The sequence below is a fragment of the Phoca vitulina genome, unplaced genomic scaffold, assembly GCF_004348235.1.
Source record: "Phoca vitulina isolate PV1807 unplaced genomic scaffold, GSC_HSeal_1.0 scaffold19, whole genome shotgun sequence".
Taxonomy (NCBI): Eukaryota; Metazoa; Chordata; class Mammalia; order Carnivora; family Phocidae; genus Phoca; species Phoca vitulina.
Window position 1 is genome coordinate 15638078 of NW_022589722.1, and position 23397 is coordinate 15661474.

Here is a 23397-nt window from a genome sequence, read left to right on the forward strand (position 1 = left end):
GGCGATTGGCTCCCGAGCCTTCCCGCGAGATTTAAAATATAACTCACGACGGACTCTTACAGCTTCTAGACTGCAGCCCGGGAGGACGATTCTTCAGTCCAGTCTGCACCTACCAGGTCTATCCCAAGTGAGGTGAGTCTCCTTTCTTGCTTGCCCGCCTGTTACACTTTAATTTGTGATTCAGGCCGGGGATGGTGAGACATTTTCGGTGACAACTAAGTGACTGTCTAGTGGCTTTGCTCTGCAGCCTGGTTGGGTTTGGGGGTGTTGAAGAATTCACAATATCTAGTGATGAATAGAGCTAGAAGGTTCTGAGGGATCATCTGCACACTGGAAGACTGGGGCCCGTAGAGACCTACTTAGGTTCATTAGGTTGGCAGGAGACCAGGGTTCTACTTCCAAGACGCGCAGACTCCAGTTCCACTACTTTCGCCCTCTCCCTGTTATATTCTCCCAAAGAATATTTAGGATCTGCACTCTGACGATGATAGCACCAACGACTGCCTTTTTTTTTTTAATTGAGCATCTATTAAGTGAATGGCACTAGGTGGATTTTTACTTGTGTCTGATAGTTTTATGAGGTAAGATATCTTTTATATTTGAGGAAATTTATGTTCATCAGAGATTTTAAATACTGAAGAGCATACATCTTATAAATTGGGTGCCAGGGTGTGGGCCCTAAATATCTGGCTCAAAAATTCTTTTACCATCTCACACTGTCTCTCCAGTGATAATTTCCTGTCTCACAATTTTTGCTCCAGTGCAGTTTGGAATCCAGTTTTTTTTTTTTTTTTTACAAGTATTTATTATCATTGCCACCTTCGACTATTTTTGTATAGGGCAGCCTGACATTCAGAGTGCTTGCATATTCATTATCTCATTGATTTCTCATAACTGGCTGAAAGATATTATTCCTGTTTTCTATATGATGATACTTTCACCTAGGCAGTCGGTTGTAATGCTTGTTGCCTAGGCTTATACAGCCAGCTAGCTGCTGAAAGAGCTGAGACTAGACCAGAGTTGGCAAACTAGGACACTACTTGCTTTTGTGTAGCCAGTTCCTGAGCTAAGAATAGATTTTACATGTTTGAATAGTTGAAACAAAAACAAAAGGATAATATTTTGTGACATGTGAAAATTATATAAAAGTTAATTTCAGTTTCCATAAAGTTTTGTTGAAGCACAGCTATGCTCATATGTTTATGTATTGTCTGTGGCTATTTTCACACAGCAAGGTCAAGTTGAATAGTTGTGACAGAGACTGTATGCCTTGCACTCCTTAAATATTTACTATTTGGCCCATCCCAACAAGTGTCCTGGCCCTTGGATGAGACTGTTGGCTTTATTTATTTTTTAAAGATTTCATTTATTTATTTGAGAGAGAGAGAGAACGAGCAGTGGGGAGGGGCAGAGGGAGAGAGAGAGAGAAGCAGACTTCCCGCTGAGCAGGAAGCCCGATGATGCGGGGCTTAATCCCAGGACCCTGAGATTATGACCTGAGCCACCCAGGTGCCCCGAGACTGTTGGCTTTTATATGTGTCAGACACTGTGCTAAAAGCTAAACTTGTATTTATGACATTTACTTTTCACAAAACCCTGTGAGATAGGAACTATTATTATTTCGTTTTCAGTACAAGGAAGTTGATGCAGGGGAGGTGATAAAACTTGGTATAGATCTCACAGCTAGTAAGTGGTGCAGCCAGGATTCAGAACAGTCTACTTCTTGACTAGTTTTCATTCTTAGCAATCTGAACTCATATTACTTTTAATTTTTTTAAAGATTTTATTTATTTATTATTTAGAGAGAAAGAGAGAGAGGGTGGGTGCACATGTGAGCATGGAAGAGGGGCAGAGGGGAAGGGAGAGAGAGAATCTAAAGTCAGACTATGTGATTTGGAGCTCTGGATGGGGCTGGATCTTAGGACCCTGGGATCATGACCTGAGCTGAAATCAAGAGTGGGTCGCTTAACTGAGCCACCCACGCACTCCAGAACTCTTAATACTTGTAAAGAGTACCCTAAATAATTTAGTACTAAAGATTTATTTCAGGCAAACTGATCATATCACTGAAGCATTACTTCTTCACTTTTTTTTTCTTTTAAGAAATGAGGGTGATATTTTGAAGAGAAATATAACTTTTAGCTATTTACTAGATTGTATATATGTAGATATAATTTTTTACTTGTATCTTTAAGTTGCATCACTGATGCAACTATGAATTATTGCTTTGTAAATGTTATATGCCCATTTTCTTGATTGTATAAACTTAAATACATAGTAAACATTTGGCATTCTATTAATGCCACATGAAAAAAACAGATAACAGAAAGGGTTAATAAATGGGATGTGTACAGTAAAATATCCCCCAAATAAGATAATGGCATATGGATATTTTGGAGACTAGCATACTTAAAAGAAAGTGGGAAAAAAAACCTTTTAGCAGCCATGTGTGTAAACTCAGAGAAAGGAATTGCTTCCTTATATAGACTTGAATATGTAAAACATTGGAACAACATCCAGTTATTTTGAAAGACTTTTATCTATCAGGAGAAGTTATGTAATATAGTGATTTAAGAGCACAGCTTATGGAGTTAAGCATCTTGGGTTTAAATCTGTTTTGCTATTTGCTAGCTGAGTGACATGGGGTGTCACATTCTTCAGATGTAAAATGAGGATAATAATGGACCTTCCTCATAGGACTCTTTCAGAGATTGAATGAAGTAATAAATATTAAGCTTTTGAAAAGTTCCTGGCATCAAGAAAACTCCTAAATATTAGATATGGTATTGGTTATCTATTGCTGTGTAACAGATCACCCCAAAACTTAGTGGATTTAAAACAGCAACCATTTTATTTGCTTTTGATTCTGTGGACCAGCAGTTTTGGCTGGACTCAGTTAGGTGGTTCTACTAGTCTTGCTTGGGATCACTAATGTGGCTGCAGTTCATCTGGCAGGTTGATTGGGGCTGGAAAGTCTAACATAGCCTCTCATGTCTTTAAGTTGGTATTGGTAGTCAGCTGGAGTGTCTTAGTTCTCTTTTATATGGCCTCTCCAGTAGGTGAACTTGGACTTTTTCATATGGTAGTCTAGAGTAGCAAGAGAGTAAGAACTACAGCTGCAAAGCCTTATATCAGGAGGCCCCCCAAACCACCCCCAGGTTGGATGTTTGCTAAGAAGACTCAGAGGACTCAGCATATAGTTGTGCCCACACCTGTAATTTATTACAGCAAAAAGATGCTGAACAAAATCAGCAAAGAGTCAAGCTATATGGGGAGAAGGTGCATGGGGTAAAGTCCTGGGGAGATCAGGCATAAACTTCCAAAAGTCCTCTCTTAGTGGAGTCACACAGGACATGCCTAAATCCTCCAACAACAAATTGTGACAACTTATATGAAATGTTGTCTGTCGGGGAAGCTCTTTAGAGACTCATTGTCCAGGGTGCTGATGTAGGCATCCTCAGTCTATATTCCAAAATTCCAGACTCAGAAGAAAAGCATGTGTTCAGCATAAACTATATTATTTGTATAAACAGTTTAGGCACAGTGAGCCACTCTTACTGGAAAATCTCCTGAATTCTAGGTTTCTGGGTGCAGCCAAGGGCCGACCTTGTAAGCAGTCCTTTCAAAAGATAGACATCAGGCCTGCTGCTTTAACTCTTCTTATGAGCCTTTTGAGCTCTAGGCTTGGAACCCCCATGATGTCATTCTTCCATATCAGTTGGTCAAATCAAGTTACCAGACTGATCCATATTTAAAGGGTGGAAAAATAAACCACTTCTTTTGAGACAATATAGCGATGGGAGGAAATTGCCCCCCCCTTTTTTTGGCAGTCTACCACACATATTACTGTCTATCTCAAAACAAATATTTTGAAAATACAGCTTTAATTAGCTATGTCTGTGTCTATAGTTTATAGAATTTGCATATCTGTTTTGTATGCATTTTCGGATTGAAGGTTGGATTTTGTTATTTCAAAAGATTTGGCTTAAGAAAACTAAAGGAGAGGAATATATGATTAGGCAGAAATTGTATTGTTCTGTTTTCCTAAATTTAATTAAAAGCAATCTTAGTAAATATGAAATGACCTTTCGTTCACTACTTATTTTTCTCTAACTCTGCTCCCTTACACATGTTAAATATTAGTTTCCAATTAAAATAGGTTTTTAACATTGCATTTTGTCCTACTTTCAGAGAATGGCTGAGCTTAATCAGAAGTCTATCTTGGATATGATTAAAGAGTTCAGGAGGAATTGGCACACTCTTTGTAACTCTGAGAGAACTACTATATGTGGTGCAGACTCCATGCTCCTGGCATTGCAGCTTTCCATGGCAGAGAACAACAAACAGGTTAGTAGACTATATTTAGGTTTACTTTTTTTTGAGTGGATTTTGGTAGCTGCTTACTTTAATTATATTAATTTTTTTGCAATATATGCCCTCCTATGATAATATCAATACACCATTTTCAAAAATGCCTCTGCATGTCTATGTCAGAATATTACAATTGGATTTGAAATGATTTCCTTCAAAATTAAGTCCTTCATATGGATAATATAATGTAGGACATATACATTCCATGTTTAATTTGAAGTCTTAAGATAAACATGCAACTGTTATTAAGGTTAAAAATATTTTTATTTATGATTTCTTTAAAAAGTTCTAGAAGGCACACATAAATAATGTTTATTTTAATATAATCAAAGTATTTTATGACTAATTTCAGACTCTGGTATAGATTGATTATTCCTAAGCCAGGCTATGAATCAGAATCTCTTGGGAGGGTTTTTTTAAACAATACTGGCTTCTGTGCTTCGGTCTTGGAAATTCTGATTCTCCTAATCTGCACTGAGACTCTGGAAATTGTCTTTTTAAAATCTTTTCTTAATCTGATCCTTATGTAGTTGGCTTGGACCAAACTAGTTTTTGGAATGAGCTATACATAAAGGACTTGGGGTGTTCAGATGAGAGAAGGATGAATATAGGCTGGAGTGGTAAGAAAATTACTTAAACATATTGGATTTCAGGTAGTATACTTAAAGGAGGGGAACTCTTTGGATGGGAACGTTTTAAAGAAGGGATGAAGGAAGGGAAAAATCAGGTAAGACGCATCCAAGGGGATCAAAGTCTTGATGGTTTGAAGATAATAAAGGAGATTGTCTTGACCAGAGAAGATATTTGAAGTGTGGAATAGTTTCAGTGGGTCTATTGGGCTAGATAGGGAAATGACATTCTGATGAATTATTTTAATCCTATATGTGAATCGTTCCCAGATTTTTAGATTTCATATACCAATAAAATTTCCAAAAAAAATATTAGACATTGACAGATTTGAACATTTCTCACGTTGGCAAATAAGGCCATTGAGAAAAAATAGTTACTAGAACCATCATTTTGAAAAAGGAAGAGAATTTTAATGCCTAAAAATTAGGAATTGTAAACTCTTAAAATAAGAGTTAGTCTTTACTACACATGGCAGTTGGCAGTGTTGCGTGTTTAAAACAGTATATATTAAAATAAAGTTTGAACATAGATTTTGATAAAATTCTATCTTACATAGTCATTCTTTTAACAAATATTTGAAATTTTATTATGTACTGGACATTATTCTAAACATTCTGAGGGAAATCTCTGCTTTTATGGCATTAATCTAGTGAGGAGAGACAGATAATACTCTAATAAATAAGATATTTAGTATTTTAGGTCATAAGTACTACAGAGAAAAATAAAAAAGAGATGTAGTTAAGGATTGTATAGAGTTTGGGGTGAAAGAGTTCTTGGCAATGGGAATTTTTGTGGGAAGGGATTACGAGGCAAAGGGAACAGCCAATGCAAGGGCCCTAAGGTGGGAATATGCCTGGGCATGTTCAGGGAACAGCAAAGAGGCCTATCCAGCTGTTTATATACATGTTAAATGTTAATTTCTTCCCTTTCTCTCTCCCTTCTGGAGATGTTTTCCTTTTCTATTTTTTTTTTTTTTAAGCTTCTTTGTGCCAGGCATTGTGATAAGTGTTGGGGTTAAAATGGTGAGCAAAACCAGACATGGCTCCTGCCTAGCTTATTGCCTGGTGAGTGAGGTAGACATTTAGTAGAGAAAAATACAAATAAATGCAAAATTATAGCTCTGAGAAGAGGTATATGATGCCATGAGACCAAGGAGTAGACTTGGTTGGAGAGATCAAGTTGAACTGTAAAAGGAAGGAGAAGAGTTAACTAGGCAGAGTGAGGGGCAAGATGATGAGGATGAAGGACCAGCATATGCAGCGGCCCTGGGCAGGAGACTGCAGAGAGATTTGAGAAAATGCCAAAGAACCAGTGTAGCTGAAGGGTGGTGGTTGTGGTTACATGTCCCATTTGTCAGTTTGTTGTTTTTAATCAAAGTCATTGTTAAAAATCAATTTTATATAGGTATGTTGAAGAAAAAAAATGGAAGTCACACTTTTTGGCCCTTGTGTTAAAAAAAAAAAGTTAAATGTCCAGAAAAGTCACAAGAATAGTATACTGAATTCCTTTATGCCCTTCACTTAATTCACCAATTAATATTTTGCCACCTTTTCATCATTATTCTTTTAATATTTTTGTATGTGTATATATTATAGATACATAAACATACGCAGGTATATATTGTACACATGCATACATATTATTCATATTACTCTGTAGGAACCATTCGATGGTAAGTAGTGGACATCCTGAGTCTTAGACACTCTTGGTATTGTACATTCTGTGGGTTTTGACAAATATATAAGACATGTATGCATCTTTATAGTATTTATAGAATTGTTTCACTGACGAAAATCCTCTCTGCTCCACCTATTTATCCTTCCCTCTCACCAACCTCTAGCAACTGCTGATCTTTTAACTGTCAGCATTGTTTTGCCTTTTTCAGAATGTCATGTAGTTGGAATTGGGAAGTATATAGCCTTTTCAGATTGGCTTCTATCACTTTCTTTCAGATGCATTTATAGTTCCTCCATGTCTTTTCATGGCTTGATAGCTCATTTCTTTTCAGTTTTCAGCAGTGAATAATATTCCTCTGTATGAATGTATCAGTTTATTCATTTACCTTTTACTTTTCTTACAAACAATATTCAATAAAATATTCAATATTTAATAGCTTTTTAGTTTAATAATAATTGGATTTTCTGTTATCTTTTTTTTAAGATTTTATTTTTAAGTAATCTCTATACCCAACTTGTACTTACAACCCTGAGATTAAGAGTCGCATGCTCTATTAACTGAGGCAGCCACACGCCCCTGTTATCATCTATCCTCTTTATTTCCAAGAGCTCTTTTTTATTCTCTCTTTTTGAAATATCATACTATTCTTGGGCGCCTGGGTGGCTCAGTTGGTTAAGCGACTGCCTTCGACTCAGGTCGTGATCCTGGAGTCCCGGGATCGAGTCCCTCATCGGGCTCCCTGCTCAGCAGGGAGTCTGCTTCTCCCTCTGACCCTCCTCCCTTTCATGCTCTCTGTCTCTCATTCTCTCTCTCTCAGATGAATAAATAAAATCTTAAAAAAAAAAAAAAAAAAGAAATATCATACTATTCTTGCCTCAAGCATATATTTCTCCTTTGAGACTATTAATGATATTTTTTTGAGGTTTTATTGCATAATCTGTATTCAAGTTTCCTGTTTTATTAGTCTTCCTTAGGAAGAATTTTTATTCTTCCTGTCAGAGACTTTCTTCATGATGATCCTTGACCATGCACTTATATTTAAGTGGATCACTAAAATGCTTACTGGAGACTCTGCATGGAGCGTTAGGGGTTGTCAGTCTGATCTGACTGGGCTGTTTGGCTGGGAAACATCTGATGCCCATCCCTTTTAGAACAGTTTCTTCAGAAAAGAGTACACAAATGGTGTAAAGTTGAGTTGCCAATGTGTTGGGTGCTTGAAAGAAGTATGAGTATTTAGAATATAAATGGTCATGTGATTCCTGTTGTTTTCACCTGCACTCTTCAGTTCAGAGACTCTATTTTACCCTCTCCAGGGAATAAACCCCCAATTTTTTGCCAAAGTGGTTGACTGTTCTCCCCTTTCTTAGCAGAAATAAATTATTAGGCAAAAGTTTAAATGAATATACACTAACAATGAGACAGAAGAAAGAAATTAAGGAGTTGATCCCATTTACAATTGCACCAAAAGCCATAAGATACCTAGGAATAAACCTAACCAAAGAGGCAAAGGATCTGTACTCAGAAAACTATAGAATACTTATGAAAGAAATTGAGGAAGACACAAAGAAATGGAAAAACATTCCATGCTCATGGATTGGAAGAACAAATATTGTTAAAATGTCTATGCTACCTAGAGCAATCTATACATCCAATACAATCCCTAACAAAATACCATCGACATTTTTCACAGAGCTGGAACAAATAATCCTAAAATTTGTACAGGACCAGAAAAGACCCATAATAGCCAGAGAAATGTTGAAAAGAAAACCAAAGCTGGTAGCATCACAATTCCGGACTTCAAACTCTATTACAAAGCTATAGTCATCAAAAAAGTATGGTAGTGGCACAAAAACGGACACGTAGATCAGTGGAACGGAATAGAGAACCCAGAAATGGACCCTCAACTCTATGGTCAACTAATCTTTGACAAAGCAGGAAAAAATATCCAATGGAAAAAAGTCTCTTCAATAAATGGTGTTGGGAAAATTGGATAGCCATATGCAGAATGAAACTGGACCATTTTCTTACACTGTACACAAAGATAAACTCAAAATGGATGAAAGACCTAAATGTGAGACAGGAATCCATCAAAATCCTAGAAGAGGACACAGGCAGCAACCTCTGTGACCTTAGTGACAGTAACTTCTTGCTAGACACATCTCCAAAGGCAAGGGAAACAAAGGCAAAAATGAGCTATTGGGACTTCATCAAGATAAAAAACTTACGCGCAGCAAAGGAAACAGTCAACAAAACCAAAAGACAACCGACAGAATGGGAGAAGATATTGGCAAATGTCTTATCAAATAAAGAGCTAGTATCCAAAATCTATAAAGAACTTTTTTTTTAAAACATTCTTTATTTTATTTATTTTTTTAAAGATTTTATTTATTTATTTAATTGACAGAGAGAGAGAGAGAGAGACAGCGAGAGAGGGAACACAAGCAGGGAGAGTGGGAGAGGGAGAAGCAGGCTTCCGGCGGAGCAGGGAGCCCGATGCAGGGCTCGATCCCAGGACCCTGGGATCATGACCTGAGCTGAAGGCAGTCGCTTAACCAACTGAGCCACCCAGGCACCCCTTAAATCTATAAAGAACTTATCAAACTCAACACCCAAAGAACAAATAACCCAGTCAAGAAATGGGCAGAAGACATCCAAATGGCCAACAGACACATGAAAAAGTTCTCCACATCACTCGGCATCAAGGAAATCCAAATCAAAACCTCAGTGAGATACCACCTCACACCAGTCAGAATGGCTAAAATTAACAAGTCAGGAAATGACAAATGTTGACAAGGATGTGGAGAAAGGGGAACCCTCATACACTGTTGGTGAGAATGCAAGCTGGTGCAGCCACTCTGGAAAACAGTATGGAGGTTCCTCAAGTAGTTAAAAATAAAGCTACCCTGCGACCCAGCAATTGCACTACTAGGTATTTATGCCAAATGTATCTTTATAGTAATCTGATGGGGGCACCTGCACCCCAATGTTTATAGCAGCAATGTCCACAATAGCCAAACTATGGAAAGAGCCCAGATGTTCATTGACAGATGAATGGATAAAGAAGATGTGGTATATATATACATTGGAATACTACTCAGCCATCAAAAAGTTGAAATCTTGCCATTTGCAGCAACGGGAACTAGAGGATATTATGCTAGGGAAATAAGTCAATCAGAGAAAGACAATTATATGATCTCACTCATGTGCGATTTAACAAAACAGAGGATCATAGGGGAAGGGAGGGAAAAATAAAACAAGATGAAATCATCGAGGGAGACAAACCATAAGAAACTCTTAATCATAGGAAACAAACTGAGGGTTGCTGGAGGGAAGGGGGGCAAGGGGATGGGGTTACTGGGTGATGGACAGTAAGGATGGCACATAATGTAATGAGCACTGGGTATTACATAAGACTGATGAATCACTGAATTGTACCTCTGAAACTAATAATACACTATATGCTAATTAATTGAATTTAAATTAAAGAAGGAAATGAAAAAAAAGTCTAAATGAAGATTACCCAGAGGTAATCATAGTACCGAGGCTACTCCAGAAATCTCCGTGATCACCTTTTTGCTGGGCAGATTTTTTTTCTAGTGGACATGGTAAGAGTGTTGTGTTTAGAGGCTTTGACTTCTTTGGCAGGGTGGGCAGGGGGGGTCTCTGATCCAACTTCCCACCTCTTATGCTTAGCTTTGTCTCCTAAACTTTGTGCTCAGGGTTCATAAAAACCAGCTTCTTTAGTGCCAGGGAATGGTAATTACCAGGGAAATACGGGTCCCACCATTTGCTTACCTCTTTATATTGGCATTTGCTCATTGTTTTTGACCTTTTGTAATTTCCCTTTCTTATGCACAATTCAGTCATGCTTAAAAAAAGTTTTCCTATTTTCTCTTATAGTTTTAGGTATTTTATACCAGGAGGGGTTTCTCTGCATATCTAGCCGGGCAGATTGCCTAGTTAATGTATCTGTTTTAAAATTATAACAGATGGTATACATTCTTTCTGCATCTTGTTTTTATTATCCAACATTGTTTTCAAGACCTCTTTAGGTACTGATAGACAGAAAAGTTGATCTAATTTATTCATTTTAACAATCATCCTTTGTATGACTGGTATATTTTACTCATTGATAGACCTTTGGGTTGTTTGATTTTTTTTAATATTATAATCAATTCTTCATTGAAATGAGATGTCTGTGCACAGAACAAGAGTTTCTCTAGGCCCCATACACAGGTGGTCATATGATAGATACATCTTTAATTTGACTTGATGCTACCAAATTACTCTTCAACTTGGTTATTAGAATTTACATTTATATCAACAATAGGAGGGTACCATTTTCTTATCTTTCTCCATATTAGATGTTGTTGTCTAAGAACAAGAAAAGAGAGAAGAGGGTATTTCATTTTAATTTTTCTGTTAACTAGAGCAATTAAACATCTTTAAAAATGCTTATTTGACTATTTAGGTATCCTCTTTTTATTGTCTGCTCATACATATCTTTTGCTTATTTTACTATTGAGTTATTTTTATCTCTTTCTTACTCTTTAAAAGAGTTCTATGTGTACTTTGGATACTCGCTTTGTAACACACTTTGTTGAAAACTTCTGATGTGCTCCATTTTACCTGCCTTCACTGGATATACTTCCTTTTACATTGTTTCACCAGTATTTATATGCCAAACTTCTCTACTGGTCTAACTTGATATGATCAGCTACTTACTGGACATTTTACCTTGATGTCCCAGTACGGTCTCCACATCAGTTTTTAAAAGTAGACCATATTGTTTCCTCCCTCAACTTACCTTCTTCTTCATATTCTGAGTCTCAATCTTATATACCATTGTTCACTTAAGTCAGTGAAGCTAGACACGCAAAGAGCATTGTAAAGTCTCTTTCTTTTGCTTTCCATTGCAATCCATATTCAAGTCTTTCCAATTTTACTGCCTGAGCATTTAAAAAAAAAAAATCTCTCCTTCTTTAGTAACATGAAGAAATGGTGCCAAGGTAATTAATAGAATCTGAGGATATTGTATAAATGGAATAGACTAGCTAAAGGTTAAACTTTGGTGACCATTCACTGGAAAATGAAAAGAGAGAGAAATTGAAGCAATTATTAAGAATCATTATTGTACAGTAATTGAGGGCTGTTGTTTTGGAATTAAGCAGACCATGTTCAAATCACCTTTTACTATTTGTTTATGAATAATTTTTGAAACATAAATATATCAAAAAGGTAAGTGAAATGTACCCTGAAGAAAATTTAGTTTTCATTGTAAAAATTTTGATATGTTGAAATACTCAGTTCAAGTAGTTTTTTCTTCTGGGCTTGTCTGTGTAGCACTCACTCAGGATCTCTTTCTACTTTTTAATTTTCTACTTGCTAATTCACTTAATTCACTGTGAAAGTTCAGACTCTGGGTGGGAAAGAAGAGGAAAGGTGAATTGCAACTGCGCTTACCACAGTTTGTGTATGTGTGTGCACATGTGCAGTGGAGATGGTGGGCTGCAGTTCTGATTGACTCCAACTCTCCACGTGGGGTTAGCTCAGGCATCCCCAGCTGTGCTCAGACTTCCATGTCACTCAGCAATATGAAACAACATACACATATGCCTGCAAGTGCATTCATAAGTAGTAGATGGTAATAAAAAGTTGGGGTTGGTTGTATATATGCTTCACCTACATTTTTCACTCTGTGAGCTTTATTTAGGTTTTTAATTCTCTGAAGTTTGAGAACACGAGTCTCTAAAGTATGATCCAACTGAATTTGACTACAATAAAACTTGTGAATACCTAGTAGAGTTGTTAGTCTGTCTACTGGTGTGTTTTTTTCTTCGCTGCTTTAATGGGGATAAAGAAAAGGTAATTAAAATAATATTTGAGTTTTAGGTTTTGGGCATGTTTTCTGAGGGGAAGTTTTTTTTTAGCTTAAATTGGATGACCTCTAGGAGTTTTATACTGCTAAAGATTTAACTTACAGATTCCTTGAGGACTACATGGCAAATATATATGACTTTTATTATTAAGTTGCAAATAGTGTTTTAGCTCTTCCTTTCCTTGGAATTGACTTCATAGTTTGACTCTGTCTGGCAATTACATTATAAATGCTATTTTTCACGAACTTAAATAGCCTTAAGAATGTTACAAATGTTCCATGGGGTGAAACAAAGATATTAATTTTATAACTTCATGGAAAGCCACAGCCTGTGGTTGACTGTCAGATTTGAAAATGACCTAACATTGACATAACAAATAAGAAGAAACAGTTTTTACAATTGTATTACATTTATCCAATACTCCTCCTAACAAACAATTATTTTAGTTTGAATAAGAAAAGAGAAAGAATGACATTTTTTGATCACCTGCCATTCATCAGGTGTTATTTAATCTGTATAATCTCATTTTATAATCAGGGAAAAGTATTCACAGGATTTTCAGTATTTTACCTATGGTCACCTAGCCTATTAATGCCCTTAAGTAGACCTGCTATCTTTCCTGTTTTGATAACAACAAAAGTTCCAGTTAGTTAAAAATGTAAAGTTTAAGTTTTTGAATAATTATAAAAATAACTTCAGCAAAATATACAAAGTACAAGTGCTCTGAAAAAGTGTAACTTCGTTTTTTTTCTCATTTTATTCTTATGAAATATAATCCTTCTTATGTCCATCAGAGACCTAAAGCATTGACCATCTTGAACTTCCTTCAGATATTAGCCAGCTGGCATGTTTTCCTAGCAAAACATTTTCTGATTTGACCACAAGCTCTCTGAATCAGTTGTTACTGGTTTGAATAATAGAATATGCTGTCATGGTGGGCACCTGATCATGAAAACTGATATCTGGAGTACATTTTTATTTGGATTTAAAATGTTTTTACAATCCCAGTATAAACACTGTTAATCTAGTCAAAACCTTTTCTCACAAGATCAAGAGCTTGCATGGTTTTACTTAAACTAGTTACAGTCAACAGAATGAGACTGAATTGTACATTTACATTAGGCAAAATTTTAATTTATTTTTCATATGAAGGATGTCATATCAAAACAGTTTTAGGAATTTTTGAGATAAAACAACTTAGTTTCAAACTCTAAATAGCTAGATTTATTTAACTTAAATACCATTTGGAAATTTTATTGTGTAATTTTTGTGGGATTGGGAAGTAAAGTACACAATTTTTGATGCAATGCTGAGAAATTACAAATCTGTCTTACATTTGGGTTATGGATTCAAGATTTGAGAGTTACTGGTTTTTTTTTCTTTTTTGGTTTTTCATTGAATTAGTTTCATGAAATGTAATTAATTTTTATAATTTTGATATAACAGGTCCCTCCAAAGACAGTAAGGATAATTTTCTTAGTTGTCTCCATAAGGATGAGTAAAAGTTAATTATTTTTAAGGCAGTAAAACATAATTGCCTTAAATTTGGATAGTAACTAGAAAATATGCCTGATTTTTATAAAAGAAACGTAGATTTAAGAGAGTCAGGTAGAAAATAGCGTATTATTTGGCTCTTTTTTTTTTTAAGATTTTATTTATTTATTTGAGATCATGAGATAGCACAAGCAGGGGGAGCGGCAGAGAGAGAGGGAGAAACAGGCTCCCTGCTGAACAGGGAGCCAGACGTGGGGCTCCATCCCAGGACCCTAGGATCTGAGCCGAAAGCAGACGCTTAACTGACTGAGACACCCAGGCGCCCCTATTTGGCTCTATTTGATTCTTTTTATTATTCTTCATTGGCTAAAGATGATGTTACAATTTTAGTTCCAGTGAATTATAGTTTTATTTAAATATCCACCCATCTTTCAGTGCAAATGATGGAAAGATCTTGGTGTTATCAGAAACTACTAACATATTAAGGGATCTTAACTGTGGAAGAGAGCAACATAATACATTTCACAAAATTACATATGGATACTTAAAAATATTTGTTATTCATGCTGTATTGGAAAGGAGTAGTTAGAATTTTTTACTGAATTAGGCCTATTTTGGAGGGCACCATTTTTTTTTTTTTTAAAGATTTTATTTATTTATTTGACAGAGAGAGACAGTGAGAGAGGGAACACAAGCAGGGTGAGTGGGAGAGGAAGAAGCAGGCTTCCCAGCCGAGCAGGGAGCCCGATGCGGGGCTCGATCCCAGGACCCTGGGATCATGACCTGAGCCGAAGGCAGACACTTAATGACTAAGCCACCCAGGCGCCCCATGGAGGGCACCATTATTAATATCTGGGATATTAAGTGGGAGCAGAATGCAATCAATTAAAAAAAAAATTCTTCAGCATATCTACTGACTAATACATCATGTTGATATTGAAGAAGAGAAAAAAAGAACAATTTTACCTCAATAGGAACATCCAACAACTTATAGGAAGAAGCTGTGGCTTTTTAGCACTTGTTTATAGTTTAGTGTGTCCATGAGCAGGGAAGAATCAAAATTCTTCTCTGACCCAAGGTTTTAGCACTGATACTTTGCTTTTCCTGGAGCAATAATGAAACAAAACGTGATTTTTAAAAATTTAGTGTTTGTGATCATGTTTTAAGACTAACAGTTGGAATACTGTGGTATGTGGTAATTCACTATGGCATTGAAAGTTTTGAATAAGAGATTAAAAATACATTAGCTGGAAGAGCTAAAAGGAACTAAGTATTTTTTTTTTTTTTTTAGATTTTATTTATTTATTTGAGAGAGAGAATGAGAGAGAGAGAGCATGAGAGGGGGGAGGGTCAGAGGGAGAAGCAGACTCCCTGCCGAGCAGGGAGCCCGATGCGGGACTCGATCCTGGGACTCCAGGATCATGACCTGAGCCGAAGGCAATCGCTTAACCAACTGAGCCACCCAGGCGCCCTAAAAGGAACTAAGTATTAACAGAATCAAATGTTCCCCCGATCAGTAGTACTTAAGAACAGATCACTGCCAACCCATTCCCTGAACTTGGGTAGAAGAAATTTAGTGAAGAAAGACTATATATTTGCTAATTTTGTCATGCACAAACTTGCCATAGTTATTTATATTTTATAAAACCATCAAAATCTTTTTCTATCTGGTTTTAAAATTATTCCATAACTCAACTTGGATGTTCTCTTCAAATCCACAAGAATTCAATGTAGACTTCTGTAACAAAATTCAATTTGTACTTCCCATCTCAATTACTAGTTAATGAATATTCTGTTACCCAACTTTATCTTTTTATTTTTGGCATTGTCTCTTTCAGCACAGTGGAGAATTTACAGTTTCCCTCAGCGATGTCTTACTGACCTGGAAATACTTCCTACATGAGAAGTTGAACTTACCAGTTGAAAATATGGAAGTGATTGACCATTATGAGGACATTAGGAGGATTTACGATGATTTCTTAAAGAATAGTAATATGTTAGATCTGATTGATGTTTATAAAAAATGTGGTGTTTTGATTTCTAGTTGTGAAAATAATGCCAACATAGCCCCTGTAAGTATTTTTTTTAAAATAATTCTATCTTAAATGAAAATTGGCTAGATTTATTTTTATTTTAAACTATGGTATCGGCATTTATAGTAACTTGATAATGCTTTTGCTTTTCAGATCATGTTAGAAATGGAAAATTTATCTACCTGAAAGTTAGTTATTACTGGAAAGAAATATTTCAGTGGTAAATTTTGCTGGAATTCTGTTATTTGGTTGAAATATAAGAACAGCTTCTTACTAGATCAAAAAATTTTAACAGATCAGTCCCAAATGCTTGATTTCTTTTTGAATTTGTGCCAAGGATTGCTTTTTATTTTACTTTCTTGGTTTAATGTGCATCTGTTCATTTGGCATATGTTGTATAAATGATTATTATGACTCTTTCTGTGGATTAATATTATTTTACTGAGATGGGGTATCATTTTGTGACGATAGTATGATGCAATAAACATGAGGTAATATACTGTTCCTTTTTTTTTTTTACATACACATATTCACTGCTTTATTTTTTTATTGAATATAAATTTTAAAACTAATGAGATGCCATCCTTTGCAGTTTGGTTTTATCTACATTAGAATTAATAAACTGTTTTAGAATATATTTGGATGTATCTAGTTTATTTTAAAGTGTTGAAATATATTTCTTTATCTTAACATTTACTGAGTATCAATAAAGTAGCAATTAAATAGTGGTAATAACAATAATTATAGATATAATTAGAAGAAAATGTCTATTATATTTTCTAAGATATTAAAATATTTTATAAATATTTCTGATACTTGGGAATCATGTTTTGGCTGCTTGTAATAGAAACCTCCAGAGTAACAGTGGTTTAAGAAAATGGAAGTTTAGTTCACTCTTTTATAAAAGGAGTCTTAATGTAAGCATCTGGGACTGATGTGATAGCTCTGTGGTTATCAGATACCTAGGATTTTTCTGTCATTCTGCTCTCCCATCTTAGTTCTTGACCTCTGCCCTCAAGATCATTTGTGGTCCAAGGTAGCTGTTGAAGCTCCAGATTCCATATCAGCATTCCTTGCACCAGGAAGTAGTAAGGGAGAACAGCACTCTCCTTTCCTTTTAAAGAGACATGACTCCTTTGCTTCCATGTCCTTGCCCAAAGCTTAGTCACATGGCCACACCAAGATGTTAGGGAAGATGGAGAATATAGTCTTTTTTTTTTTTTTCTGGGTAACATGCCAGAATAAAAACAAAATCTCTGTTACTGAGGAAGAGGAGAGTGGATATTGGCAGGCAGTTTGCTGTCTTGGCCTCACTGGGCTATAATGGAACCCTTTCCCCTGTTGTAACTTTTTTTTTTATTTTAAGATTTTATTTATTTATTTGAGAGAGAGAAAGAGCATGAGTGTGGGGGGAGGGGCAAAGGGAGAGGAAGAAGCAGGCTCCCCGCTGAGCATATAGCCCAACACAGGGCTCAATGCGGGCTCTACTTGGGGCTCAGTCCCAGGACCCTGGGATCATGATCTGAGCCAAAGGCAGATGCTTAACCGACTGAGCTACCCAGGTGCCCCCCTGTTGTAACTTTCTGAGACACACATGCATACCCACACTATGGTAAAGATACTTGTGAGGCAAGATAGTTTTTTTCATTCCTCCCTACCTATATTTTATTTGCTTGTAGAGATGATTTTTGACTTCTTTTCATATAATTAGAGAGGCTAATCAAACGTAGGTATTAGATTGTAGGAACAACAAAGAGAATCTTCTGATAAACCAATGAGAGTATAATCTGCCTGAGGTTTTTGGGCACATTGTTTTCATCTTATCCTTTGTTCCTGTCTAAGTCTTCTAATAAGCCTCTTCATTTAAGTGCATCAACTATAGTATGAGATATATAGATCTACATTGGAGGGAGTTCTGTGTCTCCAAATATCAACATGTTCTTCTGCAGAACATCAGGAGTAGGGTGGAAGCTGCTGAGATGATAGCATGTGAAGTTGAAATTTTTCTGCACTTAAAATGGAAGATTTGAACTTCGATACTTGTTTGCTCTAGGGAAATTTCCAATGAAGAAAAAGTGAGCAGGATAACAGATCCCTAGATTGATTTCCTCAAAAATGCATTAAAATAACCCTAATTTATGCTAAAAGTGTTTTAAAAAAAGATTATTTGAGAGAGAGAGGGAGAGGGGAGGGGAGGGAGAGAATCTTCAAGCAGACCCCCCACTGAGTACTGAGTCCGATGAGGAGTTTGATCCCACAACCCATGAGATCATAACCTGAGCTGAAACCAAGAGTGGGATGCTTAACCAACTAAGCCACCCAGGTGCCCCTAAAAGTGTCTTTAAAGATACATATGCTTGTGTATCTTTGTTTCTTATTTATTGTAGCCTAAATAAGGCAGAAGTTACAAGGAATTAAGATAAAGGTAAGACAGGGATGTTCTGGGAACATGGTAACTTGAACAAGTTATTTCATACATTATAATTGTATTTCATACAATTATAAATGTATAAATACATATAAATGTTTTTCATACATTGTAATTCCTCTCCTGGGGAACATGGATGCAGGGCCTGTGGACATCTGGGAGCATATAAGGCCTTGAATTCTAAATGGAGTCCAAATAGAGACAATTGGTACAGAGTTTGTTTTTTCATGAATTTAACAATTATCTGAAGGATATTAGAGACCTGGGCTGAGGAGAAGAAATTGTAGATTCCAAGAAGAGCTTAGCAGCCCTCAGAAATCTGGGTACTTTCTGGGGAAGGTCAACAAATACCCTCTGTGAGTGTGCCAGGATTCTCTGACTCAGGAAGCCAAGAAGTAGCTGAATGGATGGGCATACTGTAGGTGATCCTTGAGAGACCACAAGAAGACTCTCCGTTGGCTTAAGCAGGTGACTGGCATCCTGTTTATTTTTCCACTGATGCTTCATAGAGTAGAGACTATTTCAACTTCTATTACTTGTAAAATTGTCATCACTTAAGGTACCTCAACAGTCTCAAGGCTGAGCCTTCAAAGAGCCTAGAAAAGCAACAGCCACTTAAGGAGTCCCAGCAGCCACAGAAAGATGAGTTAACTCAGATCACATGTGACCAACAGAATAGAGCTCTTAGTGGTGAATGACAGCTTGAATCCATAAAAATAGTAAGTACTCAAGGAAATTCAAGGACTCACCTAAATGTAAGACTTTCTAGATTTAAAAAAAAGAAGAAAAAAGAGAAGTCTTCCCAATGCAACAGATGAATTCAGACACAAATTAGAGTTCTGAAAGTCAAATACAATAAATATTTAAAAAGCAGAGGCACCTGGGTGGCTCAGTCGGTTCAGCATCTGCCTTTGGCTCAGGTCAAGATCCTAGGGTTCTGGGATCGAGCCCCATCTCGGGCTCCCTACTCAGCGGAGAGCCTGCTTCTCCCTCTCCCGCCTGCTTGTGATCTCTCTCACTCTCTTTCTCTCTCTCAAATAAATAAAATCTTTTAAAAAACAATCTTCTAAAAATAAATACTTAAAGCACAGAGAGAAAAATATGAAGATGAAGAAATCATGAAGGAAAAGTTAAGAAACTTGGAGGTTGGATCTAGAGGATTTAACATAACAAATGATAGGAATTCCAGAGGAGAAAAAGGAACAGACACAGAAGAGGCCATGATTAAATAAAATATTCTAACCACATTTGTTACAATAAAATTTCCCTGAGTCTGTTAGTTAAGAATGTTTATGAAGTTCCAGGCTGTATTGAAGACAAAAGACACATACCTAGGCATATCCTGGTAAAATTTCTGAACTCTTAAGGATAAAGATAAATAGTATAAGTTTCCTGGTGGAAAGAACAAGTTATTTAAAAGGTACAACAATGAAATAACATGTCCTGAAAGATGAGGACAGTGACCTAAGAATCTCATCCTCAACAAGATATCACTTACCAGCTAAGTTAAAGGAAGGATTTGTGAGGATATGCAAAAATTTGAAGAATGTCATCTTCATACTTCAAGTGAAGAATTTGCCTTTCAAAGACCGTAATAATTAAACAGATGAACTAGAGAGCAGATGGCTATCCAGGGGAAGATGGTAGTGAGCAATGAAACTTGGACTGTATGTGTGCCTAGTTAAAATGATAAGGATGGACTGGGAATATGTGTGCTAAAATGGAAAGCTTATACTAAGGGAGATTCTGATATTAGTTCAAAATTAAAATGGCTAAATATTGGAGTTTGTTGGGGTAAATAGCAGGCATTATCACTTTTAAATAATAATAGAGAAATGGGTCTGATGTGAGTACAGGAAAGTGAAGGTAACTGTTAATTGAATGGAAAAATATAGTTAAAAAAAGGATAAAAATAGAATGAATAACAACTTACCAAATCAGGAAAGATATGTCAGTAAAATTAATAGTGTATCACAGAAAATCCATTGTGATTTTTGTGCTTACTTCAGAAAGCTTTATGCTATATCATCTAGAATCCTTGTCAAATTTTTAGTTCTAGGAACCCCTTTGCACTCTTAAAAATTATTTAGGACTGCAAGGAGATTTTGTTTATATGAGTTGTATCTGTTGATATTTATATTGAAGATTAAAATTGAGATATGTTTAAAGTATCAGTTATTAAAATATTGATAACAAACCTATTATATGTTAATGTGAATAGTATTTTATGAATAAATTTTCCAAGAATAAAAAAATTGTGAGAATAGTGACACTGTTTTACATTTTTAGAAATATCCTTGATGTCATGTGTGATAGAAAATAACTGGATTCTGTTTGATATGTTGTTTTGATTGAAGTATATCAAGAAAATTTAGATTCACATTGGTACATCGTTGGAAAAGGGAGAACCTCCTGGGTCCCCTGAATGGGCCTTGGGGACTCAGGAGTCCTTGGACCATACTCACTGAACTGATCCAGAATATTGTACTTTATATGTCATTAAACATGAAAATAGTTTTAAACCAGAGGATAATATTATCCCATTAAAAAAAATAACACCGTGTTTATGAAAGAATAAATCTTTGCTTTTAACATCTCTTCTGAAAACATAAGAACCACAAGTGTGAGGACTACCTCTATTCAAAATTAAATAGTGAATTATTTTTTTAAAAAAGAGACACACCGAGAAACAGACTCTTAAATATGGAGGACAAACTGATGGTTACCAAAGGGGAGGTAGGTGGGGGAATGAGTGAAATAGGTGATGGGGATTGAGTGCACTTCTTGTGATGAGCACAGGGTGATGTATAGAAGTGTTGAATCACTATATAGTATACCTGAAACTAATATAATACTATATGTTAACTATACTGGAATTAAAATAAATTAAAAAAAAAACAGTGATTGTCAAACACAAAATGATTTTTCTATTTAAAGATAATGACCCTGAATTATTTCATAACATTAATTTTTTAAATATTGAAAATTTGCACTGTAATATAGTCGGTGGTCATTAAATGTTTCTGGCTAGTATTTAGAAAATAGGTATCTAAGTTGTCCTTTGTAATAAAGGAGTAAAAGTCAAAACTTCTTAAGAAAAAAAGGAAATTCTTTTTTTTAGTGAACTTGAATTTTGATATTCAAGTTATGAACAACAAAATCCTAGTCTTTCTAGTTTTTTTCTTTCTTACTGTTAGCTCTGAGTTCCAGCTCATCATATTAGTAGAATAGTGGCAAACGCTATTGCTTTTTAAGAAGTATATATTGGTGTTGGCTAATTGAATTTAAATTAAAAAAAATAAGAAAAGAAAAAGAAAAAAGTATATATTGGTGAGTTGTTTTAGTTATAATTTTGCAATGGCTGAGAGGACAAGTGGTTTGCATTCTCATTAGGCTTTGTTAATTCAATTTGTACCTTCCCTCCAGGTTGACTCATTCGGAATGGGGTGTGTGATACCTATATAACCTTAGGTCCCTTAGAACAAATAATATGTTTGAAATATTATGCTGTTAGGACACTAAGTTTACTTATATATAATTCCAAGATGAAGCATTTATTGTGTGCCTTAGGTAAGCCTTTTCTTTGCCATTCATTTTTTTCTATAAAAACAAAAGGCTCGGATTAAATTTCCAAGGTTATCTTTTAACTCTAAACTTGTAAACTCTTTGAGTACAGCCATTGGAAACAAGCATTTTGTTAGAAAATTTAATTCCATGTACACTTACTGCCAACAAAGATCAGGTAATAATACTGTATACTGGAATATCAGTGACACTATATACAGCTTGGTGTGAAATATTTTTTATAGTTGTCATAGCACCTAATTATTAGTAACCTCCTATGTTTTCTACAGAGTCAACTACGGGATTTTCTGTCTGGGAGAGAGTATGTAGCAGCTGATGAAACTGATCTTTATGTACCGACATCACCAATGAGTAAACACAACCAGGATAATGAAAAGGTACTGATAAATTGTGAGTAAATTAAAGCAGGATATGATTCTCTTCAAATCACCATTAATTTGTACATTACAGTTATTTTTTTTAATTTTTAGAAGTTTTAAATTTGTTTTAATAAAGCTATATTTGCAAAGAGTAATACATTAGAGACTGCTGAGAGGCTGATAGTTTCTTCCTGGTTTTGGGCCAAGGTAACAGGCACTTTGCAAAAATAGGTATCACTCTTAAGTCTCTGAAAAGTAGTTGGAAGGTCTAGGTTGCCAGAGTTCTTTGAATCTTTGTATTTGGTGAATTTGCTTATGGTTTTAAATGAATGATTCTTGGGAAGATATGTACAATTGAAAATTCTGTTCTGTCCCCTTTGCAGTAGATAACTGATGCATCACAAATTGTGTTAATAGAGTTTGTTGTGCAAACAAACCACAGAAAACAAACCACAGGTTTGGTCTAATATAATTTACCTTTGGTTAAATGCTATGCTATTAGGTACCTAATTAAATATAGCAACCCCTTACTAACCATGGGGGTAATGTTTATGGAAGTTTCTATGGTAAATAAAATCACTATTGACAAGATAAAAATTTAGGAGTATTAGAAACAGCAGTAAAATTACATTCACCATATCTAAATCCATCTTCTTCATTCAGTTTGATGAATCACCTTCTTCATTTTTAAGGAAACTGCTAAGGCAGATTCTCCCATAAGTCTCATGCCATACAGATTGCACTTTAAGAAATATATTTGTCACTGCCTTCAATTAAATACCTGTGCATCTACTTCCTAGACTTACTAACGTGCTTGAACATCTGCATCTAATATTTTTTCTCCTGTATTTGAAAGTTAAGTTTCTGACATCATGACATTTAATCCCTACAGTTCTTCAGCATATCATTTCCTGAAAATAGAGGCATGACCATAATATCAT

At 35.6% G+C, this 23397-nt stretch overlaps 1 protein-coding gene across 1 annotated transcript in view; it reads left to right on the forward strand.

Annotated features, from left to right (window-relative positions):
- Positions 1–43: 43 nt before the first annotated feature.
- Positions 44–23397, forward strand: part of PARPBP (PARP1 binding protein) — a 65674-nt gene continuing 42320 nt past the window's right edge. Inside the window, exons 1-4 of the mRNA XM_032416544.1 lie at positions 44–132; positions 4192–4347; positions 15890–16123; positions 22367–22474. Coding sequence (XP_032272435.1) covers positions 4195–4347; positions 15890–16123; positions 22367–22474 — 495 coding nt within the window. The 5' untranslated portion in view covers positions 44–132; positions 4192–4194. The remainder of the gene's footprint in view (positions 133–4191; positions 4348–15889; positions 16124–22366; positions 22475–23397) is intronic.